We start from the raw sequence: 25,338 nt of genomic DNA, 5'->3' as shown, positions 1-25,338 counted from the left end.
CAGCTAGAGTATGTCTCTGCATAGCTCCCCGATGCGGATTGAGCTAGAAACGATGTTCAGCTGCTGAGGATCTGGCCCTTTGTCTTTAAAGCCAGCTGGAAAGTCACCACCTGGTTTTAGAGGAGGAAGGGCACCCAACAGCCACGCTGCTTCTTAGCGTCCTTGTTTTTCTCTGATCATTATTGATCACTGTTGTGTTCTGCTTGTTTTTTCTTAATTTGCTTTTTTATTATTTTCCTTTTTATATTTTATCCAGATCCCCCCACAACTATCCCTCCTCCCACAACAACCACCACCACTACCACCACCATCCCTACCACCATCACAGGTATGGTACCTTCATAACCATTGGAAATGTCCTGAATGTTTATTGTCTTTTATGTATTTAAGCAGAGCTTGAAGCCTGGGGAAAAACAACAAACAAATCATTTGATTTTTTTTCTCAAATACACCCACTGTGCGAGTCCTAATCTGGCAGTTCAATGAGTTGGATAGTCCTTACTGCAGGTGATTCTGAAACATGGAAATTGCCATGTCAGAAAAAGCTATTAATTCAGTTACTGGTGGCAAAAACTGGGTACTTTCAAATGAAGGATATAAATAGCCTTAGAACTCAGTTAACACGGGGAGTTGCTTCACCCTGAACCCCATCAGTACCAATTTCTGAGCAATTTGTACTTGGAAGCATAAAGTTTGGTCTTTAGTGGTTTAATTCACCTAATGTAGAGATGCTTTTTCTCATGCATAGGTGTTTTGTATTTCTGTAATAAGCTGTCTACCTCAGTCTCACAGACAAATGAATTCCACCAGTTATTTTTTTTTATTGAGTCAAAAAGTATCTGTAGGAACCTTTTTGAAGAGCTGGCTTTTAGAATTTAGCTTTATGCCTATCTGGTAAGAAAAGACGAACAGAAGCAACCAGGTGATCATGAGACACCTCTGTTTTACACACATGCATCATATTTCCTCACTAGACCCAACTTTCTCCTCTCATAAGAAAGCCCTTTCTAATTTCTCTGTATTCATTTGCATTGTCATTTTTCTGATGTTTTCTTTTTCAACTGCTGCTTTTGCCTTTTTTTTTCTTTTCTATTTTTTTTTTCTTGAGGTAGAAGTGACAAACTGCAGGTGAGAATGGACCATTGAATAGCTAATGGTATAATGTTTATTGTTGCTCTAAACCATCCACTTTGTAAATACCGTCACATTTTATTTGCTTTTATGATTTTGCTCAGCTGATTCTAACTGTCCTGTTCAGGGCATTTTGTGGCTTTTTCCTTCTGAGGTTTTTTGCAACCAAATCAGACTCCACTAGCATGGACAAGCAATTGAAGTCTTCCTTCCAAAGTGCCTTAATATGCACTTTCTGTGCGCTGTCTTCCATATACCATTGTGTTGTCTGGACTTTGCCATTTTCTGTCTTCCTCTTTCCAGGTGGCTATTAATAATATTGAACTCCAGGCACCCAGGTTCGGATGCTTGAGGCACTCTGCAGTGAACACTTCCCCATTTTGCGATTTAGTCACTTTATTTCAGTTCCGCTTTTAATCTCTTAACCGATTTTCATTTCAGAATAGTTCTCAAACGTTATTATTTCAGTGTCTCTTTAAGAGCCTTTTGCAGAGAAACTTGGTCCAGTGTCTGTCAGTGTAAAGAAACATGCATACAGTTCTCTTTTGTTTTACAGTAATTTGTTAATGCTTTCAGTGAATTATAGAAGGCTAAAAGGAAGAACTTGTCTTGATGCTTGATTGACCCCATCATGTTTATGTCAGTGCCTGCTAACATTAACAATTGTCCTTTTCCCTGGAACTGAGTTATTATCAGCCTGTCATTTCAGGGATCACCTGAGGACTTGCTGTAAAAGTGTGTGCCAACCTCACCTGCTATTTCAAACTCTGAAGTAGTAGTTGTTAATAATAAATAGCAGTATTATTGCTTGCTCTTCTGCTGCAATCATTGCAACTTGTTTGTGAATTTTAAGTATCCTCTAGGCTTCTAAGCTCTCCTCTGCAGTAGTTTTCTAACTTTTTTTTCTGTTAAAAACAAGAAGGGGAGGTGGATTCTCCTTGAAATCGAACAGGGCTGTCGTCTAGACTCCTGCCTGAGTTGGGTGAGAACGTAGGTACGTTCTTCCTGCTGTCACCGTGTGGCTCAGCCGTGGCACTGGGCACAGCGGGGTGGGTTTCTGCCTTGCTGACAAGTCAGTGGTGTCCTGCACTTCCCCAGGACCTGGCTCAGCACCCTCATGACTAAAGCCAGGTGCTTCCCGAGACCCTATCCAAAGCTGTAAGAAACCATTTTTGAAGTCATCCCACAGAAGTTTGCTTTGAACATGGAGAATACAGGCTTTTCTAACCTAGTCTTCTTCACCCAGACTTTTTCCTCAGTCCCCTGTGTACATCCATAACTGCAGTGCACCAGAGCGCCACTGACTCTGCCTTAAAATGTGAGGAAACTCCATTTTCTCTTTAGTTTGAATAATTTCTTACTCTTTCCTCTCGAGCCTGTTTCCCCTTATAATATTTCCCATCCAGCATTCAAACATTAGCCCTCGTAATATAAATTTAGTTCCTACTACTTCTTCAGACATACGAGGATCCCAGGATTTCCTTAGCCTTTGAGGGAGCTAGCAACACGACGTTCCCGGGTGCAGTAGGTGAGTTGTCACCATCTGGTCGCTGTCAGTGATCAAACGTCTGGACGTGTGCATCCGTGAAGGTTAAATCCCTGCTCCTTACTCTTCCACTCTTGAGCTTAGCACTGTGGGTTCTTGTCCTGAGAAGACATTACTCCATGTTAATGATGGTCTTTCAGGAAGCGAGGGCTTTCTGACCTGATACTTCCCCAGCTATTCCTCCTGGGTAACTTTCCATCAGAGCAAACCGTTTCCCTGAACACAGGCTCAGCACTACCCTTTTTGAGGTTGTTACGCTATAAGGAAGTATGACTAAATTGAAAAATGATTCAGTGCACTCTACTAAGATTCATTGACCGCAGTTCTTTATTTCCTTTACGAGCAGATTTGTGGGTTGCTTTTTTGTCAGCCTAGCAGAAGTATTTTGGTTTCAGGTGCGTGTGACTGGCCTATGCTTTCCTCACATCTTTATTTGCAATGATGGAGAATCTACAAGCTTGCTGACCTCCTGTTGGCAAAACCTGGACAGGTTCAGTCACCTCCTTGATGAATTTCAGTATTGGTTTTGAACTACTGACAAGGCTATTACAAGAAATGTAATGAACATCTACAATTATTCATTGATACCAGCAGTTAGTGCTTGTGGTATGTAGGAAGAAGATTTGCTAACAAGAAGCTGATAAGAGAGATTTCTGTATTCTTTCCTGACACTGTTGCAATGCTGAACCTTCTTAAAATGTGCCCTCACGTGTTCTGCCCACAAGTTAATAGCATTTCTCACAGAGAAGAGTTAACATTTAGCCTCACTTCTTTGTGCATAAACGTGCATATGTATGTTTTCTGTACGTATTAACCAAGTGACGTGCCTGAACTCCAGCGAAGTGGATAATGCTGTGAAGAATTTTACCTTTTTAGTAGTCACCAAACCAGTATGCCAGGACAACTTTCTAAAATCCCCGTCTTTGGATGTTACTGCATCTTTGGCAGGCAGCTGTGGCTGTATTTATCTTACGCTGAAAGCTGCACTGGTGGGGTGTAATGTATGCTCCTCCTGCCCCGGATTAAAGGTCACACAGCTGGGCACTTTGGTCAGAGCTCCTGCAGGCAGCAGGCAGCCCGCCGTGTGTGGCTGGGTGGCCAGGTCTGATGAACGGGTGGCAAAATTAACTCCTGCTTCCAGCCTGCACTGAACGTTAGTAGCTGCTGCTGGTCATGCGGGCTTCTACGGCCAGGCGGTACGAAGCCTGGAAATGTACTTCTCTCAATAGGTAGGAGATTTTGTAGATGAAAAAAATCAGGTCAAATTAACATAATCTTTAGAATTACATAGCATAGCAGTGTTGAAACACTTTTTAAAGCCTCAAGAGACAATTGATAACTTAATTCCTGTCATCACCAAACTGTTGAAATATTCTACTGTGGCGTAATGGCTTTGTTAGCAGATGGGAGCGTTTTTTGTTTCCGCCAGCAGGCAAGGTGCGAGTAATCTTCCAGCCAGGTTAAAAACATCTGCTTAGGATGAGGAGAGTTTTAAATCTATGTTCTTTCAGCATTGTCTCCCCACCCATCCACTCCCCATTTCTGGTATAATTCTGGCCTAGTTTGTGTCCCCTGAAGCCACAGACTAGTTTTGAAAAACAAATTTTTGATTTAATCAGGAAAAAAAAGGGGGAGGGGGGAGGAGGAATGGAGGGAAGAGACCTGCACTGAAACAAATTCTTATGTCCAAAGCTCGTGTTTTTAGATGCCCATAGAAAATTTTATTGGAATTATTCTTTTTGAGTTATTGGAGATAGCTTTAGCAGGGAAAAATGAAGCCAGAACAAGTTATCTAACAGAACAATCTCAAAGGGCTACATTTGCTACTCCACATGCATGGTAAGTTACTCATTTCGAGCAGCTTCCAACAACAGACATCTTTTGTACTTGCTTACATACAGTATTTCTATTCTAACTGTGTTCAGACATGACAGGGAAATGCAATTCTGCCTCAGAGAGTTTATCTCTGAGTGATGATAGACACTGTTCAGCAAATACAAGCCAGAGCAATAGGTGCAGCAAACAGGAGAGGGCAAGTAATGCAACGTGTAGGTATATGATGTAACGTGGTCATTATTCCCCAGCCTTGGGGGTGCAGTGAGCTCCGGGCTGTGCTCACAATCCCTCCCTAGCCCCCTGAAGTCACTGTGTAGAGCACAGGGTGCCTTTAGCAGCTGCTGTTGCTTGACAAATCAAAATGCTGTACCAGCGCTGCTGTAGACTTGACCTGCAAAGGCATGCTGAGCTGATAAAGTAGTATTGTGGCACGGAGGTTTGGGGGAAGATCACAGCTAAACTCTGAAAAGCTAACATACTTCTTTCTTCCAGGAGAAGGAAAAGCTGAACAGCGGTGAAGTTTCCAAAACAGCACGACCTTTAAAGCTTTTCCTCTGTCACTGTTGCTTTGCTTCAGTGTAGGTGCTTGAAAAGATTTCCTGCGTGACATTTTGATCTTTTTAGTATATCCTCCAACTGCATTGATATTCTGACCATCCTTTGGTGTTTCAGCTGTTATCACCGGCAAGCCCTTTTTTATCAGTTCAAATTGTCCTTGTGGCTTTGTTCATTAAGATGTACAATATGATACAGCAGAGCAAACTGCATAATTTGAATTACCCCCCGAGTTGTTACTTGAAATAGTGGTTTTGGACAGCTGTTGTTTCCTGGGAGATAAAGGTTCTTGATAATAACCAAGCCCTCATCTTTGGCATAAGGAAGAATGGGGTGTTTTAGCCTGCCATTTCAAACACTCTTGCTGCCTTCTGGACTTGCCTAGCACATACACTTCCACACCCCAGGATCTACAGAATTACCTGTACATCCAAATTTGCATTTGTCACACTTTCTCTAGATCTTGCAGGTGTCTTGGCAACCGTTCTAGTGGAGACCTGAGGGTGCAACATGCATGCACGTTACCAGTATTTCAAGCCTTGCATTGGGTGCTATTGATTCTGTGAAGCCCGGGCTGTCCATCTTGCAACAGTGCCAAGTTGGCAGATGTGACTATTGCATGTCTTTAGTGCAGTTTTAAACCCTATTTTAAAACCAAATATCCCTTAGAATATGCAGTAACAGGTGTGCGTGTTCAGGGGGCTGAGGCATTGCAGGCAGTGGTTCTGGTTTAAAAATTCCCAAGAATGCTCGTGCCCCCTGATGAGATCCACTGAAAAGCACTGAGCTCGTGCTGTCAAAACACTACAAGTTCCTCCAGGATGGTGGGTTTTTTTTGTAAGCAGGCCCAAGCAAGTTCAGTTTCTCTCGAAGCTGTTCTAAAGTCAGCAAGGTCCACAACAGGAACTGTTAAGTGATCCTGAATCTGAATGTTGCATCTTAACAAGTCTCATGTATTGGCTGAGCTCTCCTTTTTGCCCATGGGGGCCATGCATTACCCTACTGGAAGTGAATGAGGGTGGAGATCCTTTGTGTCTACTTGACAAAGGCTGTGTAGATGCCAGCTCTGTATGGTCCATATAAAAAACACGTTTTCATACCATATTAGCTACCTAAGAAGTAATAATATATAGAAATCTTAAATTATTGAAAAAGAAATGGTGTGACATTTTCAGGTCATGAATTCACATGCCAGAAAACTTCTTTAAAATGAGGATAATGATTATTTTATCCTTAGCAGAAGTTTTTTTATTTTCTGATTACATCTGGTTGTGTGGAAAAACTACAGTTGTATGGGATTTATTCCAACACTAATCCAAAAAGGTAGTGGGTGGGAAGAATGCAATAAAAGCCATTCTTTGCTCAAATTACCTTGTAGCAGGTTTGTAGGAGGTGAAGAGGCAACGTGGGGATTACTGAAGTAGATGTGCACTAGCAGCATCGCAGGCTTTATATCTGATCAGGTATGGTTGCTTGTGTTTGTTTCTGGTGGTGGTGTTCACATAGAGTTTCATCGTAAATAGCAAGCGTGTCTGTTCCCCTGTCAGATTAAAAGGATGGTTGTGGTCAGCTCCAGCCTGGCTGTGCGGGCCGCACACGTCCTCCTTGGGTGCTTTCGCCCCTGCCCTGTTCAGAGCAGTTGTGGTGCCGGCAGCCCCAGGGGGAGACTCGTGTGGGGCCAGGTGCCGCCTGCCTCCTGGGGCTGGCTGCATGGAGACTTGGTGTGGTGATTTGCTTCCCCAAATTATTTATTGCTTAGCTTTTGCTTTTAGCTGAAGCTTCTGCATGTCCCTGGTAAAATGTCAAGTTAATTTACAGATGATACTGCACTCTTCTGACATTTTCATCCGGTATGTGACCACATTAAAAGGAATAAAGGAAGAGAGAATAACTCACAGGCCTGTTAAAAATAAAATAAAATCCAGTCTTCTGGTACCTCTTACAGTCAGTAGCAGACATAGTACTGTCACGCCTGGTGTTACGAGTGATAATGCAGTGAAAGCGATGCAGAAACCATCCTTGTGTCCTGCCGAAAACTTGTATCTTCGGGAAAGCGAGGGCAGGAGGGAGCCATGCACAGGACACCCCATCCCCTGGGACACCTTGAGCTGAGAATGGGTGGAGTACAGACAGGGGAAACGTTTGCACAGGTTTCGTATGCCGCAGCGTGGTGGGCCAGCTTTCTGGACACAAGGTGCTGCCAGGCCAGTGCCAGCAGGGCGGCGTGGGTGAATGCCTGAGCCTGAATAAGTTGGTGTTGGCCACTGGATGAAGTTGCAGCTGGGTCTGTAAAGGTCCTTTGCACTATATTCAGGAGGTCAGGATTTAAATAAAAAACAAAATTCTTTTAGAGCTTGCTGGAAAAACATAGGGAGGCATAGCCTGAGCTGCAGCACTGATTTAGGAATATTTTTGTTCTTGTCACACACAGCTTCCATACAGATTGTGATTATTTTTGTGAAACATCTGCTCTGCAAATCAAATTGTCTCTGGGGTGCATTGCAACATGCCCATATACAAAAGCTTTCAGCACAAGCTGGAATCGCTTTACAGAGGTCCGTCATATAGGATCATAATGCACAGTACATTTTCATCCATCCTTCTGAGGAATATTTGGAGACAGGAAGGACTGCCGTGGTTTTTCACTTTGTGGGGATTTTTAAGCTCTTTTGCCCCTCAGACAACTGTGTCACAACGTAGCTGAAAGGTAACACGACTGTTAATGTCTAACAGGTGTTACAGGTCAGTGGAAATTAGGAGGATTTGCATAGGGGTTTTTTTTATTTGCCTTGAAGGTTTGAAATAAAGCAGAAATCTTCTGTTTATAGTACAGAACACTGATACCTAAGGTTGCTGTGAAAACAGTACTGTGAAGGGATCTGTGCTTGTCCTGGTAACTAAATCTGAAGTAGTCTAGAAAATCAGAAAGAACAAGAGCTCCATAAGTCAGTGGTCAAGTTATCAAATAGATATTCATACTTATTAATATCTATTGAAAGTGGTAAAAAAAAAAAAAAAAAGCTTTATATGAAATGTGTGTTTTGCCGTTATTTTGATTAGGTGCTGCTGTAATGCTCTTTGCAATAGCTGTGTGTTGTTAAGCTCCAATGTATCAGTGTATTTCTCTAAGGCTGTAGCACTGCAGTTCAATTGAAGAAAGAAAATAAGCATTCAAGTTTGTGCATTTAATTTAGCTACTAGGGTTTTAATTTTCTCCATCGTGCTCATTCTGTTCAAGGCTGTGGACTAATTACAGACTGGTTTAAAGGCCCAGTCTGTCACACTCAGCCAACAGTTTTAAGTTGGAGACAATCCATTTGAAAAAATTAGAAGGCATAACAGTGGAGCTTGTAACTCAATTAAATGTTGCCCAGATGCTTTTGTGCAGTAATTTCATAAATGCATGCAGATACGTGTGTGTGTGTGGCTGTGTAGCTACTTAACAAAGCGGTGAATGCGTAAAAGTTGGGTGTTGCCCGAGTTTTCTTGTTTGGCAGATGCCACCATCTGTATCACAGCACAGTGTATGTGACTCTCCTCGTTCAAGAGCTGGCCACAGTAAAGTCTGTTCTTACCAATGATACTAAAAAGAAATCATTATTAAGTGAAAAGTGGAGCTTTATGGAGGCCAGTAGTTCTATTTTGGCTCCCCTGTTTAATTATGAATCAGTCCTCTAGTGAACTTACATACAGGTAGATTTTGAAAGACCGTTACATTGGTTATACTTCTACATAGAGCAACTTTTGTTGAGTATTCCTGATTGAAATCAGGAAAAGAAGCCTTGTCTGTTTCATCTTCATCTTAAGGTCAAAAGTGCCACATGGAACTTCTTTGTTTCTCTGCTTTTCTTCATCCTCTCTGCTTGGCCACATCTTGTAAAACAGCCCTGGTTCAGCACCAACTCATTTGAAATGATATGCATCAGCTTTGTGCGACTGTGTGACTGCAGTTCACACCTGTCACTCACAACCAGAACGGTGCTTTTTGGTGATGGCAAAGTCTTTCACTGGCTTTGCTAAACCTGTGTTAAGTCAGAAGCATATCAGGTACTTCCTTGTCACTCCATACATGAGGAGAGGAGAGATGATTTTTCATCTAGGGTCTGGGGCAGAAGTCTGATCACCGGAGTTCTGTATGTCTGGTCTGGCATATAAAGATCCTTTTCTAAAAAAAAAAAAAAAAAAAAAAAGGTTTAAAGTTAGCCAATCTGTCTTAAAATTCTGGGTTGTCTTAGCAGCAACATTGCAGGGCCTGGGATATTCCTTCTTACATAAGGCAGAACAGCGATGGAGCTTGGCGCATGCACAGTTCTACATATATTCATTAATTTCATACCAAAGCAATGATGGCAATTTTTCTCTCCTTTGTAATGCAACTGCTGTAGTAGTGTGTGTGTGTTGGAGTGTATCCTCTGCTTTATTTTAATGTGAGATTATTCCTCTTTGGAGCACTGTGTATTTACAATCGTTCTCAAAGAAGACTCTGGGATTGAACTGGACTTCCAGACAATTCATTCTAAACTTTAACTGGTCTGTGTTTCCTATTGCAATCATCCAAACCATTTGCTAATCATAACTTTGTCATTCCAGCTGCAGCCAACATGTTGTTTGACTTGGATATTTGTTCGCACTTACAACTGCTTGAGAACTTTATTTTTTGTAACCTGTTGGTCTCTGTCCCCAGATGGGGAAGCGAGATGCACTGTCCAGTTTGCACTGTTTCTTGACTAATATCTCTTCCAGCACGTGAATACGAGTTTGCTTTCAGCAGATTTTCTATTTAGTGTAAAAGCTGACATAACTTTTTTTTTATTTCAGGAAGACAGTAAATTGAGACTATTTATAGATGCCAAGATGCTATCTCAGGAATTAATACTCAGTTTTATAATCCTTTCTAAACACAACTTCCCCCCTCACCTTCACCACCATTTTCCCCTTCACCATTTGCTTGGTTAAAATGAGGCATTATTTGAGGATTGCTACTCAGAAACAAAGAAGAGTCCCAGTCTTGTTCTCATCTGTGCTTTGGAAGGCTTCCCTTGCAGCCTCCACCAGAGTTCCCAGCAGGAGAACAAATGCTAGCATATTTAAGTGTGTGTTAGATTTGATTGCCAAGATGAGAACAGTATATGTTGGCAGTGGAAACAGGCTAATGACAGCTTGATAATCTGTTATGCAAATTTTGGTGTAGTTTGTTAAATTGTGCAGGGTTTATTTGTTTTGCTTTTATAATTAAAGCATGTAGACCTTGTATCTGTAAGCATTGTGTATTCCTTGTATGATTCTTGTCCTCATTGGTGCTTCAGAAAACCAGACTAGGGCTGTCCTCAGCTAAATTAAAAAGGAATGGGTCCTCACTTTTCCACTGCTTTTTCTGAATGTGCAGGAAGGCTACCCTTCCTAGGGTTCTCCAGACAGCAGTTAATTAGCAGAAACACCAATGTGAATTGTCCATTGTTGCTACAAAACTGAAGTTCCAGGCTAGTTCGCAAAGCATGCGGTAGAGCGCTTCATTTAAACATTGCCTGCATCAAACCAAGCAGAGTTCTGTGAAGCCCTGTCTTTGCTGTGAATTACCACATCTGGGCTTTATTGTCAGTTTAAGAGTGTTGATAGGTATTCACAAAGTTATGGTTATATTCTGAAGAGCCAGACTATTAGAGCAAGCAGCCAACAAGTCTGTCTAATAAGAGCAACTGATAGGTCCTAGCAAACAGGAGGAGGATATGTAGAACCAGATGAGAGTTGAGTTTCTCATTATCTAAATAATGGGACTCTAAATAACATGAATGACGTGTGATTCAGACCCAATGGTATCTGAAATAGCATAGTGCACTGTCAGAATGGAGTTGTCTAGAAAAGACTGTGACTTTGGGTCAGTCTGTAGAGTTGCGCATTCCAAACACCTTTGAAGAGATGAAACTGAGTTGGCAACTCCAAGAAATTTACCGTGGCTTGCAATGTCAATGGAGTAAAGTCAGCTTCGTACCAACAACCACCCCCCAAAAAATTAATATAATATAAATAACTGTTGACCACAAAAAAAAAAAAAGTTTGAGGGTGTGACCCAGTGAAACTCAGCTCCAGAATTCAGGACATGTTTCACATCAGAGGGACTGGGAATATCTACTTGCATTTGTCCGTTCCAGAACAACTTTTTTTACACTGGAAAGAGATGCACCTTGTGGGCGTGTGGTTCAGCGTAAGGAAGGCAAAAAGGCCATGTATGCAGTTAGCGTGCAATGAGATTTATCATTTGTTTGCCGACTCTACAAATGGTCTGGACTCAGGGGTTACACTGTGAAGGAGAAGAAACTGAAACCAGATTCGTTCACTGTGTCCTGCCAGGTGATCAGGTACCTAGACTGGATGCTGGAGGGAGCGTTTTGGTGAAGGCAATGTTTGAATGTGTAAAAACAAAAATATTTTCTAAGCATCAGCTCTGTGTGCTGGAGCTCTGTGTGCTGGTCCTGAGCTTCTGTTTTGGTACTTACCAACAGAAGAGTTGGTGTTGGTGTTCTCCCCATCTCATGTTCCCATGACTTTGCAACCACCAGTAATTGTTCTGGCAAGGTCCTGGAGAAAAAAAAAAATAAAAATTTACTGTTTTCCTCAGGCTCATAGCTTTTGAACTCGAGGCATGTCTTCTAAACAGTGCAACTCACTTCAGATGCTTTTTGCCTTTCATTTTATTATTGCTTGTCACGCAATGTTCTTTGAAAGCTTGCTCATATATTATCTGTTCCATTTTTTCCATTTTCCCTTTTTTTGCATGCTGTTCCTCCTGTTTCTTCCCTTCCTCCAATCCTCTGTTCCCGTGTGTAGACACAACGGCGACGACAGAACCAGCAGTTCACGGTTGGTATCACATTCCTGTTTATCTTATTTCTCAGCACTGCTGAGTGGCAAGACAAGCCTGGGAAGGGGAAGAAAAAAAGGAAAACGTAGTCTTCAAGGGAAAACCATGTTTCAAGTGGACTGATCTCATAAATATAACATAGTTTTTAAGACTTGAAAGTCTGTCTAGTCTTGTCATTTCAGTTGTGAGTTTCATAGCCAGTTATTGTGGTTCCAGGCCAGCACCGATTCCCAAAATCCAGGAGAAATGAGACACGTGTAAGAGGAGCGCAAAGGAAGCAAATAATTTATTCAGCAATCTCGATTACTGGGGTAATCATTTCAAACATTAAAAAGAAATCTGTCTTTTGAAAATACGAATTCAAATTTAATTTTTTAAGAGATGCATGAAATTTTCAGCATTTTTTTTTAATTCAAGTTTATAAGAGGTGGCCTCCAGCAGGTGCACCAGAGTCAAGTGGCATGCTTGGTATTCTGCGGGAGTTTGGCAGACAAGCCCCTTGCCTTGGAGGGGTCAGAAGGGAAGTTTTCATTATTACACTGCAGAAGGAGATTTTAAAAACAAATAGCAACACTTTCTTATCAGCATAGCAGTCTAGCAAACTAACCCTTCTCATCTGCTCAAGGAAGTCTAGCTAACAGCTTGACAGCTTCCTTAGCTTCCTACATTTTTAAAGCAAGCTTAAATAGTCACTTCAGGCTGAAAGTTGAGCATACAGTTTTTTGGCACAAGCTTGCTTTTCAGCTGAAGAACCAAAACCTCTGACAATTCTAATTAAGACTAATCCGTGTTTGAGTTTGCTATTTTAGTTTTTTTAAGTTTGATAATTCAACTGTTTTTCTTACTGATATGAAATTATATAAGCCAGAAGTCTGTAGTGCTGAACTATATTTTTTTTCTTGCTTTCTCCCAACAAAGCACAGCTTTGGTAAAATAGGCAGAGGTAGGACTGAGTAAAGTTGGGGTTAAACAGCACTGCCGCTACCAAATGGAGGGAAAAGCAGTTCTTCTTCCAGTTTACCTACATGGATGCATTTTTCCACTTTATGTAGAACTTCAAGGCATTCAGACATACTTCTGTTTTCTATACATTGCTGATCTCCCCATATGCGTTTTGTATAATGTCAAGATTCAACATCAGTAAGTTTGTAGCTACTGCCATGGAAGTCATGGCAAGGTAATAAAAGTCCCAAGTGACATCTCATCACACTCCACACTAATGCCTGTGAAAGTCAGATGAAGGCAAAAACGTTAATCACCCAATCATCACCCCTGGGGAAAGTCCTGAAGGCTTTAAAGGCAGTGAAAGACAATGAACATGGTACCATAGCTGAATTAAATAACAACTTAAAAAAAGGACCTGTTAGCTTTAGGTAATTGATGTTACAGGAAAATATAGATAAACAATTTAGCTTTTTTCATGTAGGTGAGGCTGTTTTCCATGGCAATAGAAATTAGAGGTGGTTGATCTACTAAAGCACTTACCCCAGTAGTGGAGGTTGAGAAGCCCCTGAGATCCTGCTGTGCTACCAAAATCCTGTCAGTTGAATCAGCTTGAGTTGCTCTTCCCAGCCCCGCAGGGGCCACACGGGGGGGGTTTCTTCCATCAGCTTTTGGCCAGCCCTTGCAGTGCCATGCTGAAAGGTGGGCGCTGTGGGCACAGGGTGCTCACCACCGCAGTACTTCAGTTCAGCTGAGATAACCGTGCATTTGGTGCCAGGATTTGCTAAGAAAAGGTAGAACATTCAGGCAAAATAACAAAAAGGACTGTGCTATCAGAAAATAGTACAAATTCACATCTTTCTGTTTTTTTTTCAGCACTAGAAATCCACATGTACAGGGGTTGATTCCTAAACGTGGGAAGGGTCGGACGGTTTTGATATTAGCCTGACTTCCGACATCGTTTCTGTATGTCTTGGGAAGCCTTTTCTGACACACAAGTCCCCTTAATCTGTGGATAACTGGGGCTGCTCTGGGGAAAAGCCCACGAGAATCTGGTTCTCCCTGAGGTCAGGCCGGGAAGCTCTTGCACCAGACAGGGAGACACAGCATCGCAGCCACGTCGCCCTGGCCTGATTCTTCAGTGCAATTCCTGATGGTTTCCATCTCGTGGAGTCTCTCCATCTTTGTGTCAGGGAAAGCCATAGAAAGCATGTTTTTAATTCGAGGAAGGCCTCTGAATATTTTAACCTCTGTGGGGGAGGAGTGCAGCTGCAGTAAGATTGACAACTGAAATGACAAGTAAACCTAGTCAAATTAGTTTTGACAGACTTTTCTGCCTTAAAAATCAACCTGTTTTGTACTGAACTCCACTGTGTTTGCCCTCTTGGGTTCTTTTCCTGCGAAGACTCTGGGGTTTCTTTCCAAGCTTGTATTGCTGGAGTGTGTATGGAGTATACCAGGTGTTTATGTACGTTGGCCATTTGTTCTTACCAATGTCCAATCGGAGTGAGCATGTATGTGAATGACTAGAAATGCATGGGCATGAACTAAAGCCAAATGGATTTTCTCCAAAAACGATTTCAAATGAATTGGGGGAAGAAAAAATAATAAACCAAAACAAACAAAAAAACAACCAACAAACCAAACCTAAAAAAAGAGATTGATAGTAAAGAAAATGAAATGTAAGGCTAGTGTGGAACCAGCACAATACTTCAATCGGGGAAAGGATTTTTGAGTAATTTAATTTTTTGGAGTGTATCCTAGAGGACTGGGGGGAAAAGGAGTCCTGTATGTGTATGCATGTAAAAGCGGTAGCAAAACCCCTGCCATTCCTGTTTTCTTATGGAATGGAGTTAACAGCAGCAATGCATGAGTGACTTAAAGCACGAACATTGTTAACTCTTTTGTTTAAAAATGAGAGTTTAACTGTAAATTTTCTGATGCACTGTCTCCTTTCTCTGCACTGTTCATTGCCAGAACTCCAATAACAGCATGGTCATGGCCGGCAGGAAGGCTTGTGCTTCTGCTGCACTGCACTACACTGGGTTTACTGAACTTAAACCCTCCTTCCCTTCTCTTTTGCACTTCATGTGTCAGGGAGCCAGTGGGGCTGAAGCACTGGTGCATTTTGAAATCGCAGTTCCCTGCCTGCACGCAGTCAAAATGAGGGCACACGTTGGTGCAGCTGTGGCAGCACTGGCTCCGGAAGTCTGCCACCACTGAACTTGGAAAACGTTTTTTCCCATTCCCTTTCTTCTCTCCTGTACCCCTCCTCCCCCTAAAAATCAAAATGCAAATTTTTGATTTCTTAAATGTGCTGGCTCCACAGCTTTCTAAGGAACACGGCCTTGCAGGGTTGCTGCCATCTGAGAAAGTTTTTGTGTGAGATTACCAAGCTCGCTTTTTGCCTCCTGTACCAGTAGAATATGTAAAAACAGCCATGACCTCATACACGATGTTCTTTTGCTACAGCAAAAGTAACAAATTTTATGTTTCTCCCCCAAAATTTTGACCCCACCCTATGGTAAGCTAAGAGCTTAAACAAGCTTCTTAATGATTTTTAAATCACATGGACAATGCCCATTGCCATGCGTTACGTCTGCTACATGTGTTATGCATGTATGTCTTTGGGCACCTGGGTGCATACACCAAAGGGACCAGCAGCTGGCGATTCTCCCAGCAGCAGGCTCTGGCTCCGTACCGGGGGTGCCCCGAGCTGCCTTCAGCTCCCTTCCTGAGGCAGAAGGAAGGTGCTGCTGTTTTAGGATAGGCAGAACTTCTGCTAACATGAATTAGAAGGTAGGGTGTAAAAAATCTCTTCTGAAGCTGGCAAAGCAGGAAGTCTGGAGTGAAGGTTCAATATTACGAAAACATCCCAAACAAGAGTGAAGAGTTGCAAGAAAATACGTTGTCCATAATAGAGCAGATAAATTATTTTCTAAGCTGGAAATACTTCCTGAAGGCTGATATGAATTTTTGATCTTAGCAAGGTTTTGTAAACAAATATTTAACACTTCTGTGTTAAGCTCTTGTTGTTTTTTCCAGTTGTGCTCAGTCTCTGAAAATGAGTCTGAAGCCGAAAGCTCAGCCATGCCAGAGCACTAGTCAGCTTCCAAATCTTGCCAAATTAAACAACATACAAGGAAAAAAAAGCCTCAGTGCTTTCTGCATTAGCATTATCAAGCAGCTCTGTCTGTCCAACTGCCTTTTTTCCTTTTTAAAAATGCCCTACTTAAAAGTGCAACTAATAGTAAATACATTTATAAATATATTTTCCAGACCTAATCCTTTGGGCAATTGAATAAAACATCACAAAGATCTGTGCACATGTTAAGATTTCTGTTCAGCCTTGTAGAATGTGCAACATAAAACGGAATCTGTAATTGGTTATTTACAGTTTGTTACAAAGGATAAATTATATTTTGCTTAAAAAGTGGAGGTAACCTATGAAGAAGTTCAAAGCATTACTCTGTCAATAAACCTGTAAATAAATGGTGTGTTCATTTAATTTTCTAAACACCTGTATCAGGCTTCAGGATATGCAACTCAGCTTGCTGGTTGCACACTTTTAAGATTTATTATTTGACAGGGAAATTGTATCTGAGTGAAAAGTTAGCTTTCATTTATTTAAAAGAAGTTGCAGCAGACTTTGAATACATTCTGATCAGACATGAAAAGAAGGGACTTTAATCGCTGATATGAAAGTTTAATGTGAAAAATCAAGAAGTAATTTACCACATTTAAAATGCCTCACAACACATTTTAATACTGTTCAGTGGTATTTTTAAGTATACCAGGTGCAGGTAGAAAACGAATTGTTGAATTGTTAAATTTTCTTTTGAAAAAGATTTTTTTGCTTCATTAAAAATGTAACATTGCCCTTTTTCATTATTGAGAAAATGTGGTTCCTTGTAAGTGAAAGGGAAGACTATACAGGGGCAATTTTAGAGGAAGAAAAGTTGAATGGCTGTTCCGCAGAGCACAGATTTGCACGTCCAATGCTTCTGTGAGTCAACTGTCATTATTTTTTTATATATTATCGTAAAAACTCCCTGAAATCCAATAGTGGTGCAAAAACAAATTTCTAGCTATTAATCTAAATGGCTTCCCGCTTTAGAAGATAATTCAGATTGTAGATTCTGGATGACATATTTTAAACACCATCACTGAAAAAGAGTTTTGTTTTTAATGAGATATATGTATTGCTTATGGCTTTCCAATAGGAGACAAGTCTGCACATTGATTATTAATATCTTTGTTATTTAAATGAAAGCCTTTGTCCTAGCAAAAACGCGTCTCTAGCCCCCTGTTGCTACCTCCTCCCCAAAATGTAAAAAGTAGACAGGAGATGGGGGTATTTCTGTTCCTCCAAGGCCAGCATTTTGCAGGTAAATTCTCTTTGTGCTCCAAACCCCCTGTAAGCACAAGGAACCTGTTCTCCAGCATTATTCAGGAGCATATTTAAGCTACATTAGGTGTGGTTTTTTTGGCCAGTCTTTACTTGGAAGAGGGTTTACCGTGTACTGCAAATAAGCCCAGAACTCACATTGACATCCGTTAGCATTCACTGGATCCATTTTACAGAAACTGGGCAAACACGGAGCGTGTATTTAGCTGCCACTTAGTGCATTAACAGATCACTGAATTGCTGCTGCTCTCAGTTCTCCCCCCCCAAAACATCTGGGTTTTTATCAATCTTCAAGCTTTTGCTGACAGTTTTCCAAATGGCCAGTAGTGATAACATCTCTTTTGTGTCTGCCTTTTGTGGTCACAAGAGTTTGTCTTGTCGAACTGCTTTATCAGCTTTGAGGACAGATACTTTTTCCAGAAATGCACTAAATTTAGGAAATTAAAAAAATAGTTTCAGATTATTATTTTTTTTACAAAAGGTACAGCCTGCAGTCTGCAAGTACAGATGCCTTACAGTTTTGAAATGTGATCCACAATATTCTTTAATTTATAAATTGCTGTGCTTGTCAACATTACCAAAAATATTTAATTTCTCTGGAAAATTGGAAGAAAAATTTACATTGACGTGTATATATAACCTAAATCAAACGAGAATAAATTGGGAAATTGCCCCTATTTGATGAGTAAAAGACTGAGTCTGGGGGTTTCTGCATGCTGTTATGAATGAGTGATTTTGATTCACCTACATGTTTCGTGTGTTAACAGTGTAGACTGAGGAATGTTTCTGCCAGTCTGTCAGTAATAAAGTAAATGATTGGAATTCTGAAATACAAGTTACTCTGCTCAAACCAGCAGAAGATGGCAAGTGATTGACTCATTTTTTCCCCCAAGAAATTCATCCTCAGTTCTTAAGTGTGTTGTTTTTGTCACTTGAGAAATACAAAGAAAAATGAGTTTGTTTTTACTTGTAAGGCTTTACTCAGTTGCCAAATTCCGCAGAGGAGCTGGACTATGGGGATCTCTCAGGTAAGGGCTAGCACCTAGGTAAAGCACTGCTCTTCTACGTAGATACTGGTTCCACTGATTTCTGCGTCTTGGCCATTTTGCATTGTATAGTCGCTATGGTGTGGCAATTAATTGCACACAGTCCTTCAACGTGGAAGTTACACTGTTTTCTGTTGGGATTTCCCTCCCATTTTTTTGGGCATTGGCACCCTGTTGTGAAACGTGAAAATGGGGGAGGCACATTCAGAGCAGTGGGGTTCGCCTTTCAGGCTGTGTGCCAGCTACTGTGTCCTCAGTAGCTTGCAATAATTTTCGTAACACTAATTTGGAGAATGGTTGAGTTGAAATTTTGTTCGTAAAACACTCAACTACGCTGTAATGTGCAAAACTGTCTTTAGCAAGTGCAGCCAGGTCTACATCTAGGCTGTTTGGTAAATTCTTGTAAGGGGAATTTCACGTGGGAGATCAAAAGGAGGTGATTGTTTTATTAGCTGAGACAAAAACAATGATTTGGACCTCTTTTTTATCGACAAGCAACTGGAAGTTGCATAAATCCATCTTTGTAGTTGGTCCTTGCAAATTCGCTTGAATTCAGATGAAAAAGTAAAAGCATCCTTGGTGGGTGAGTTGGGGCAATTGATATATTCAATTGATATATTCAAAAACAAGGGTCATAACAGTCTAAACCTCCGATCTTTGTGATTTGACAGACTTCCTTAGTGCTTTTGGAAATGAGCCTCTTTTTTGCTGCCGCTTCCCAGACAATCTCTGCAGCTCCCCGTGGGAGGGCAGGAGGCTGGAGACACGCAGGCTGCGGGCAGGAGCCACCCGGTGCCCACTGCCCATCCCTGCAGGGTCCCTGCCCTCGGGGGGCGTGCAAAGAGCCTTGCCCAGGAGGGTTTGGGTCCAGCACTGCTATTCCCTTTTGCGGTTTACGAAGTGAACGAAAACTAACACCAGAAAGCAAAGCCCTGAGCCCTCATCTTTTTCCGTAAAATGCTTTAACCCAATCAAACCAGCAGCATCTCTTCCTGCAAGCTACTATAGGTATGCTTTGGCCAAGAGGTTAGAAATGATTGATTAATTCAATATGTATTCTAACACCTGAGCAATACTAATAATTATTGTTGCAGGCCTGGGCCAGATCTCATAGGTAAGAAGCACTAGGTGTCTGTTAAATATCACTGTGTGGATGGAAAGTAACTGTTTTGCTCTGATAAGCTTTATTTTTTTATTTGTATTTTTTAAAGAAAATACACATTTTGGTGAATGAACAGAAGAACGGGAAACAATTCCACAAAGGAATTCCTCAAAATGGGTGTCTGCTAGCAGTCCTGTCTTTCCCTTAAGTGAATCTTTCTCAGCTTTTGGTAGCAGCACAAGTTAAGTGTAGCATGCCATTGAGAAGTGACAGTACTGACTGCGGGGGGCGGCGGGGGGTGACGTTGTTGAATTTTGCTGTTACCCTTGCAGTGCAGTCAGCGACACATTCTCTTTTTTCAGAAAGCTGTGGATGTGTTGAATGGCTAGTATGTCTTTCTGACAGTATACTTTAACTTTTCTATTTTTGTGAATCTTAAATATAAGTCAAAATTTGCTTCAGATTGTCCACAAAGCAGTGCAAGCACAACTGCTGGCTGTACTGAGCAGGTGAGCGAGCACCCTTTGTGCACTAACATACACCCATTTTGGAGCATCAGTTTTGACGACTGATTTTTTTTTTCCCAAGAATTTCAAAATTTCGTTTGTCGCTATCTAAGTTGTTTGTGTATGACCAAAGGGTGACTCTACCAAGTCAAACCTACCAGTATTACTGGGAAATAGAGAACCAGCCCTGCACTGTTCTCTGCTATGACCAAAACTCTGCCCTCCATCACATAACTCATGCCCAGACTCCTGAGAAACTGACATAGGATCCCGTTTGTGGACTGGTGTCAGCAAGTTTGAGCTGTCAGACGGGTAGCACAGGTGAGTGCTGAGCCAGCTCTCCGTGTGAAGCGCTGCCTCCCACCTCCACTCCGGGATCGGCTCCGACCCCTCTGCCCCCAGGGCACTGGAGCCTGCCCTGCAGCGCCCAGGCTCCAGCTCAGCCCTCTGAGGGGTGGCACGCTGCTGAGACGTGGTAAAACTGAATGTGTCGGTCCTGCTGCAGTGTTTGCTCAGTGTGCTGTTCGTTTCAGGTACTCGTGTCCTGCTAAATGCTTCAACGGAGGCTCTGCCAACTGTACAATTAAGTAATGCGTCTGTTGCCTTGCATCCAGGTAGCTAGTTTCCAGTGTCGTGTTAACTTTTGCTGGTTGAGCTGTGTGTGTCCATACCACTCACGGACCTTTTGTTCATAACGTAGAAGAACAGTGCAGAGACAGTTTGTCTTGCACTTCTGCAGCACAGATTGACTTCTTACTCTACTGCAGCGCTTTTTCAACCTAGTGGTGTTACAGAGACGTTCCCTGCAGTGCTGTGTATCACCAGTCCAAACTGCTATGTACTGGTGTGTATGTATGTATACACACACAAACACGTATATAAATACATATGCTGCTGTGTGCTATGATTGCAGTAATCCAGTTAATCTAATTCCATACCTGAGTATTTTCAGTCCCCTCAGGTGCATTCTGGTCTTCTTGTTTTGCTCAGCAGTGTTGATACACATCTTGTAAAACATTGAACAATCAAGAAAGACCTGTGTAGCCTTTACATCTGGTTTGATTAACTAATCAAAACCTGATTAGCACCTTTGTTCAAGGGGGATGCTGATTAATCAATTACTATTGATTGTAAGTGTGGCTCCATTTTCTAGCAGAGAGAAGTCTGAAGAAACAACCAATAAACATTGAGCACCTGTCATAGTGATTAAATTTATTAAAACAAAATGCATTATTTTTTATGAAGCGATCTTGAAATGGGTCACTGAAGAGGAGCTTATTGATTGAAGAAGGATGAACTCCTTGAATTTCTCTAGCATAAATTAGACAAAATTCAATTACAATACGATGAACAGGTTAACACTACTCTTTAACAGTCCATCAATAAATTAGAGTAGGGGTAGCACACTTAATGCTGGACTATAGTAATGAATAATATTATTGTTCGTCCTGTCATACAGGTAGTGATTACTGTCCTCCCAGATTGTAGATGAAGATTTTAAAGTGTTTCTGAAATAATGACAGCCTGTTCTTCCCGCTGCTCTGCCCACCAGCACCCCTGCCTGCCAACCCCAAATTTTAGTAATGTTCCATGATGTCAAAAATTCCATTCTACAAAAGGATTAACCAGCTATTCATCAAAAGAAAATTCAGTGGCAAAATGTTATTGCTAACTTCCTTTTAAGTTTTCTTCCTATTAGGAAAGAGGAGTAGTTGGTTTATCAACATTTCAGAAGCACACGAGTGACTTAAGGTCATTGCACCTAAATCATGACCAGTAGAGAAGTGTGGAAGCCTGCATCATTTTGGTGTTTTAATTGTGTCATAAACTTAACAGGAAGAAGAAAAAATTGATAAGTTAGGAATTCTTGAAAGAAATTGATTTAGGTTTTCTTTTCCCTAACATGATGCAGATATTGCATCTAGGAAGCACTGCAGCTATTTATATGTACGTTGTATACACATGTACATATGTGCACACAAACGCAACCTATGTTGTGCTACATCAGTAGCTTGAAATTAATTTTCACCAAGAAATAAAAGAGACATTCTTGTAGGAGTACAGCAATAAATCCAAATATGCCAAAATTAATGCCTATACTATATGTTGGTGAAGAACTCTAGCAATTTTCTGCTTTTATAGCACAAACAATCATAGAACAAGTTCAGAGCTGTTCAGGGATACCCCCCCAAAATGTCACAAAATGAAAGAGATCAAAATTCTCGGTTTCCTGAGTCAGAGTGGGATAGGCTATATCTCCAGGAGCTTGCTTACATCGTGCCTCTGGTATTTAAAGAAATGGAGCCTTAATCAGAAGCCATGCTGGAGCACACTGGGAAAACAGTGAGATACACTGTTCAAAGCAATAATAATAGCAGAAATTGTGCTACTGGGAAACGTGAGTGATTGGCTCTGTGCTGGAGGTGACCTGCAGACCTTCTGTGCTGCTGGTAAGACTGAAGTCAAGTCACTTGGGAGTTTTTCACCTCTTCCGCAGGCTTTAGCAATAAAGTGATTCATTCCTTGTAGGTCCAAAGCTTTTAACTCCTATGTAATTGATATTTAAAATACTAGCTAGTAGAGTCAGATCTGATCTAGTCCTTTCTCTTAATCTTGAGATGTTGCCACTTATAAAAAGCAAGAGCAGGAATACACATGAATGTCCATGTATGTATATATATAAATATATATATATATTTAAAGCCTCATTAAAAACAGAATTTAATAGAACCTTTTTATGGAGTGGTTGGGAGGAGAAAAGTCTTCCATATGCTAAACCTTGCTGTAGGTGCTTAACCCACATTATTAGGATATTACCATTAAAATCTGCCAGCGTTTTTTCATGCTCTTGAGGCTGCAGTAAGTGATATATTTTTAAACAATTACTTCTGCAAAAATATTAGAGAATTTGAGATCATTAATACACTTACTTTAAAGTGTCTCCCCTTGCACAAAAATAAATACATAACAACTAAGATTCTATGGGTTTAAAATATGGATGTCAGCTGAGAACATTTACATGGGAAATTAGCAGCATAAACATCTCCTTTGGGTTCCTTGTTACCACTTCCCTGAGTCATTTTCCATGATCAGATATTGGGGCTGATGGCTGTCATTTTTGTCATCTGCCTTTGTCCTGCCAGGAGGTAAAACTGAGACCAGTGTGGGTTTGTCCTTTAGCCAAGAAAAAGGTGAGCGATGTGAACTGAAGTTGTGCAGCCTGGAGTCTGCTGTGGGTGTGCTGCTGCATGTTTAATCGGATTGGCTCAGGACTCTAAAAATTTTAAATTACATGAGTTAGTAGGGTGTCAAATAGGAACCAGTCCAAAAGTGCGTTTACTTTCTCTGTGTGTAGTGTTTTGTGAATTACACTTTCTGTTTAAAGGAAAACTTCAGTTTTTTTTTTTTTTTGAAGTGCTATGATTTCTTTTTGTTGATTCAAGTAGCAGTTGGTTAAAATAATAAACAAAAATTAATTTAAAGCTACCGAAGTTTCTTATTGGCCACAATTTTAAATGGGACTACAGTGCTCTCTGCTGCTGTATATTGTGCTGCATCTCATGCAGAGAAGTTCAATGCTACATTAGATAAAATTATGGCATGCCCCTAATGCAGGACACAATCATACTATTCTCTCAAGGGAGCAACACAGTAGTTTAAAAAAAAAAAATTGATTTTTTTTCTGTGTATATCAAGTTGTTCTAAGTGGACTGTACCGTTATCACTGCAGTTTTCCTTTAAGGTGCTTTGATATAATCCAAAACACCACCCTATGGAATTTGGTTCAGCTGAGGTGTAGAGTAGCTGCAGAGTAGCAAAATAGTTGTGCATGTTGTTCACAACATGCTGCAAATGTCTGTATGTTGACTTGTTTCTTCCCTTCCTGAGTATCTCCCTTCCTTCCACTCTCACTCTCAAGAAAACACAAGCAAAACAGAAACAAAACCATAGCAGAAAAATTCTGACTATTCGATTTAAAGGCCAGCATGCTCCAATATATATTAACATCTTAATGGGAAAGCTCTGCATGTATACATTTACTACTCTCTGACAAGAGGGAATTAAATGTCAGAAGGATTTGTAGCATCTATAATTGAATTGGTGCTGAGAGAAGCAAATCTTAAGGAAGAATAACATATTAGGATTAGCAAATAATGTGGCATTTTGTCAGTTCCTGCCATCTAGTCTGTTCCCTCTTCAGTAATAAAGTTGTGATTTCTTTTTTTAATCATAGATATGAAGCAGGAATAGATTTTGTGAATTGGAGACAGCATTTCAAAGCAGATTCCAGTTTTTAAGGTCAAGTTTGTCTGTCTTGGTAGAAATTCGGAGAATTATTGTCTGCTCCGTAGTCGCAACATTTTTTTTTTTATTACCAAAGAAATAATGAGTAACGCCAATTATTGATGCTTATCCAGCATGAAATAATACCCATCTCCAGCGTTGCTGCTGGAGTAAGCCCCTTTCTTCCCCGGAGCCCCCTCTGCCAGGGGAAGGGCTGGGACGGGCGCGCGTGGTTCGGTGCCAGGCTCCCGCTGCAGCAGCTGCTGTCTGCGAAGCCTGGCTGGAGCAGCTGCAGGCTCACGTCCCTGTTACAGGGGTTAGCAAGCATATTGGAAGGCTGGCTGCGTTCCCACCTCGCATGAGAATATTCTGAAGCTAGGTGCTTACAGAAAATTAAACAGGTCTGTTGCTTGCAGCATACAGATCGATTTGCCTATAGTAGTGTCCAGGATTGCTGGAGATGGGGTCTGTCGCGGGGCAGCGCTCAGCCGCCGGCTTTCTCTTACCTTCCACGTTCATAGGCAAAACTCTGTTCACACTGGGTAGCAGCCACTGTGCTAGGCACCGCGGGGCTTAACTGAAGTATTCAGGGTTTAGATGGGATGTTGAAAGAAAAATACCTAACCACAGGAAAGGTGTTACAGTGGTGTCAGCATCACTGGCTTTGCCGCGGGCACTGCGGACCCTGGTCTCCCAGGTTCTTCAGAGGCTCTTTCTTGTGGCTGTTCTGGTGGGGGTAGGGGGCTGGTCAGCATTACAGAAGGCAGTCAATTATTTGTGAGTCGATATTAAAAGTGGATAGTGGGAGAGCAGCGTGCAAATACGGCTAGGAAAGAGGGACAGCTGAAGCAGATGAGGATGGAAGGACAAGAGGAGGAAAGCTGACAAAAATCATCATCTTTAGAGAGTTAAGAAACTAAACAGAAACAGTACTGCCACCAGGCAAGGTCTTCTGGAAAATCCCACTCATAAACACACTGCAGAAGCAAAGGTCGAAGGAACCAGCTTGCCTGCAGGACCTATGAAAATTTCTGGCCGTGTTATCCCGAAGCTTCAAGTAGTTCCTGCAGCAGCCTTCTGATTTGGTGCAGGTGGTGCCTAGGCAGGTGAGCTTGTATGGCAA

At 41.4% G+C, this 25,338-nt stretch overlaps 1 protein-coding gene and 1 long non-coding RNA gene across 12 annotated transcripts in view; one reads left to right on the top strand and one right to left on the bottom strand.

The window, feature by feature from the left end:
• The window catches only part of CADM1 (cell adhesion molecule 1), a 181,729-nt gene that overhangs the window by 148,952 nt on the left and 7,439 nt on the right, over window positions 1-25,338 (top strand). For 2 of the 11 annotated variants that reach the window (XM_080568005.1, XM_080568011.1), the window contains exons 8-11: window positions 257-328; window positions 11,894-11,926; window positions 18,252-18,305; window positions 20,465-20,545. The exons of 1 other annotated variant lie outside the window; for it this stretch is intronic. In XM_080568005.1, coding sequence (XP_080424131.1) covers window positions 257-328; window positions 11,894-11,926; window positions 18,252-18,305; window positions 20,465-20,545 — 240 coding nt within the window. The remainder of the gene's footprint in view (window positions 1-256; window positions 329-11,893; window positions 11,927-18,251; window positions 18,306-20,464; window positions 20,546-25,338) is intronic. 8 more of the 11 variants (XM_080568009.1, XM_080568008.1, XM_080568010.1 and 5 more) reach the window with 8 other exon arrangements.
• On the bottom strand, window positions 4,226-11,882 carry LOC308182809. Its single transcript, XR_013942098.1, has 2 exons — window positions 11,734-11,882; window positions 4,226-11,644 (listed from the first exon to the last, which is right to left on the bottom strand). It is a non-coding gene; the product is annotated as an uncharacterized lncRNA (long non-coding RNA).

Source organism: Anser brachyrhynchus, assembly GCF_964034855.1.
Source record: "Anser brachyrhynchus genome assembly, chromosome: 25".
Taxonomy (NCBI): Eukaryota; Metazoa; Chordata; class Aves; order Anseriformes; family Anatidae; genus Anser; species Anser brachyrhynchus.
Note: the sequence above shows the minus strand (reverse complement) of the source record. Positions and strands in the feature narration are given on the sequence as shown.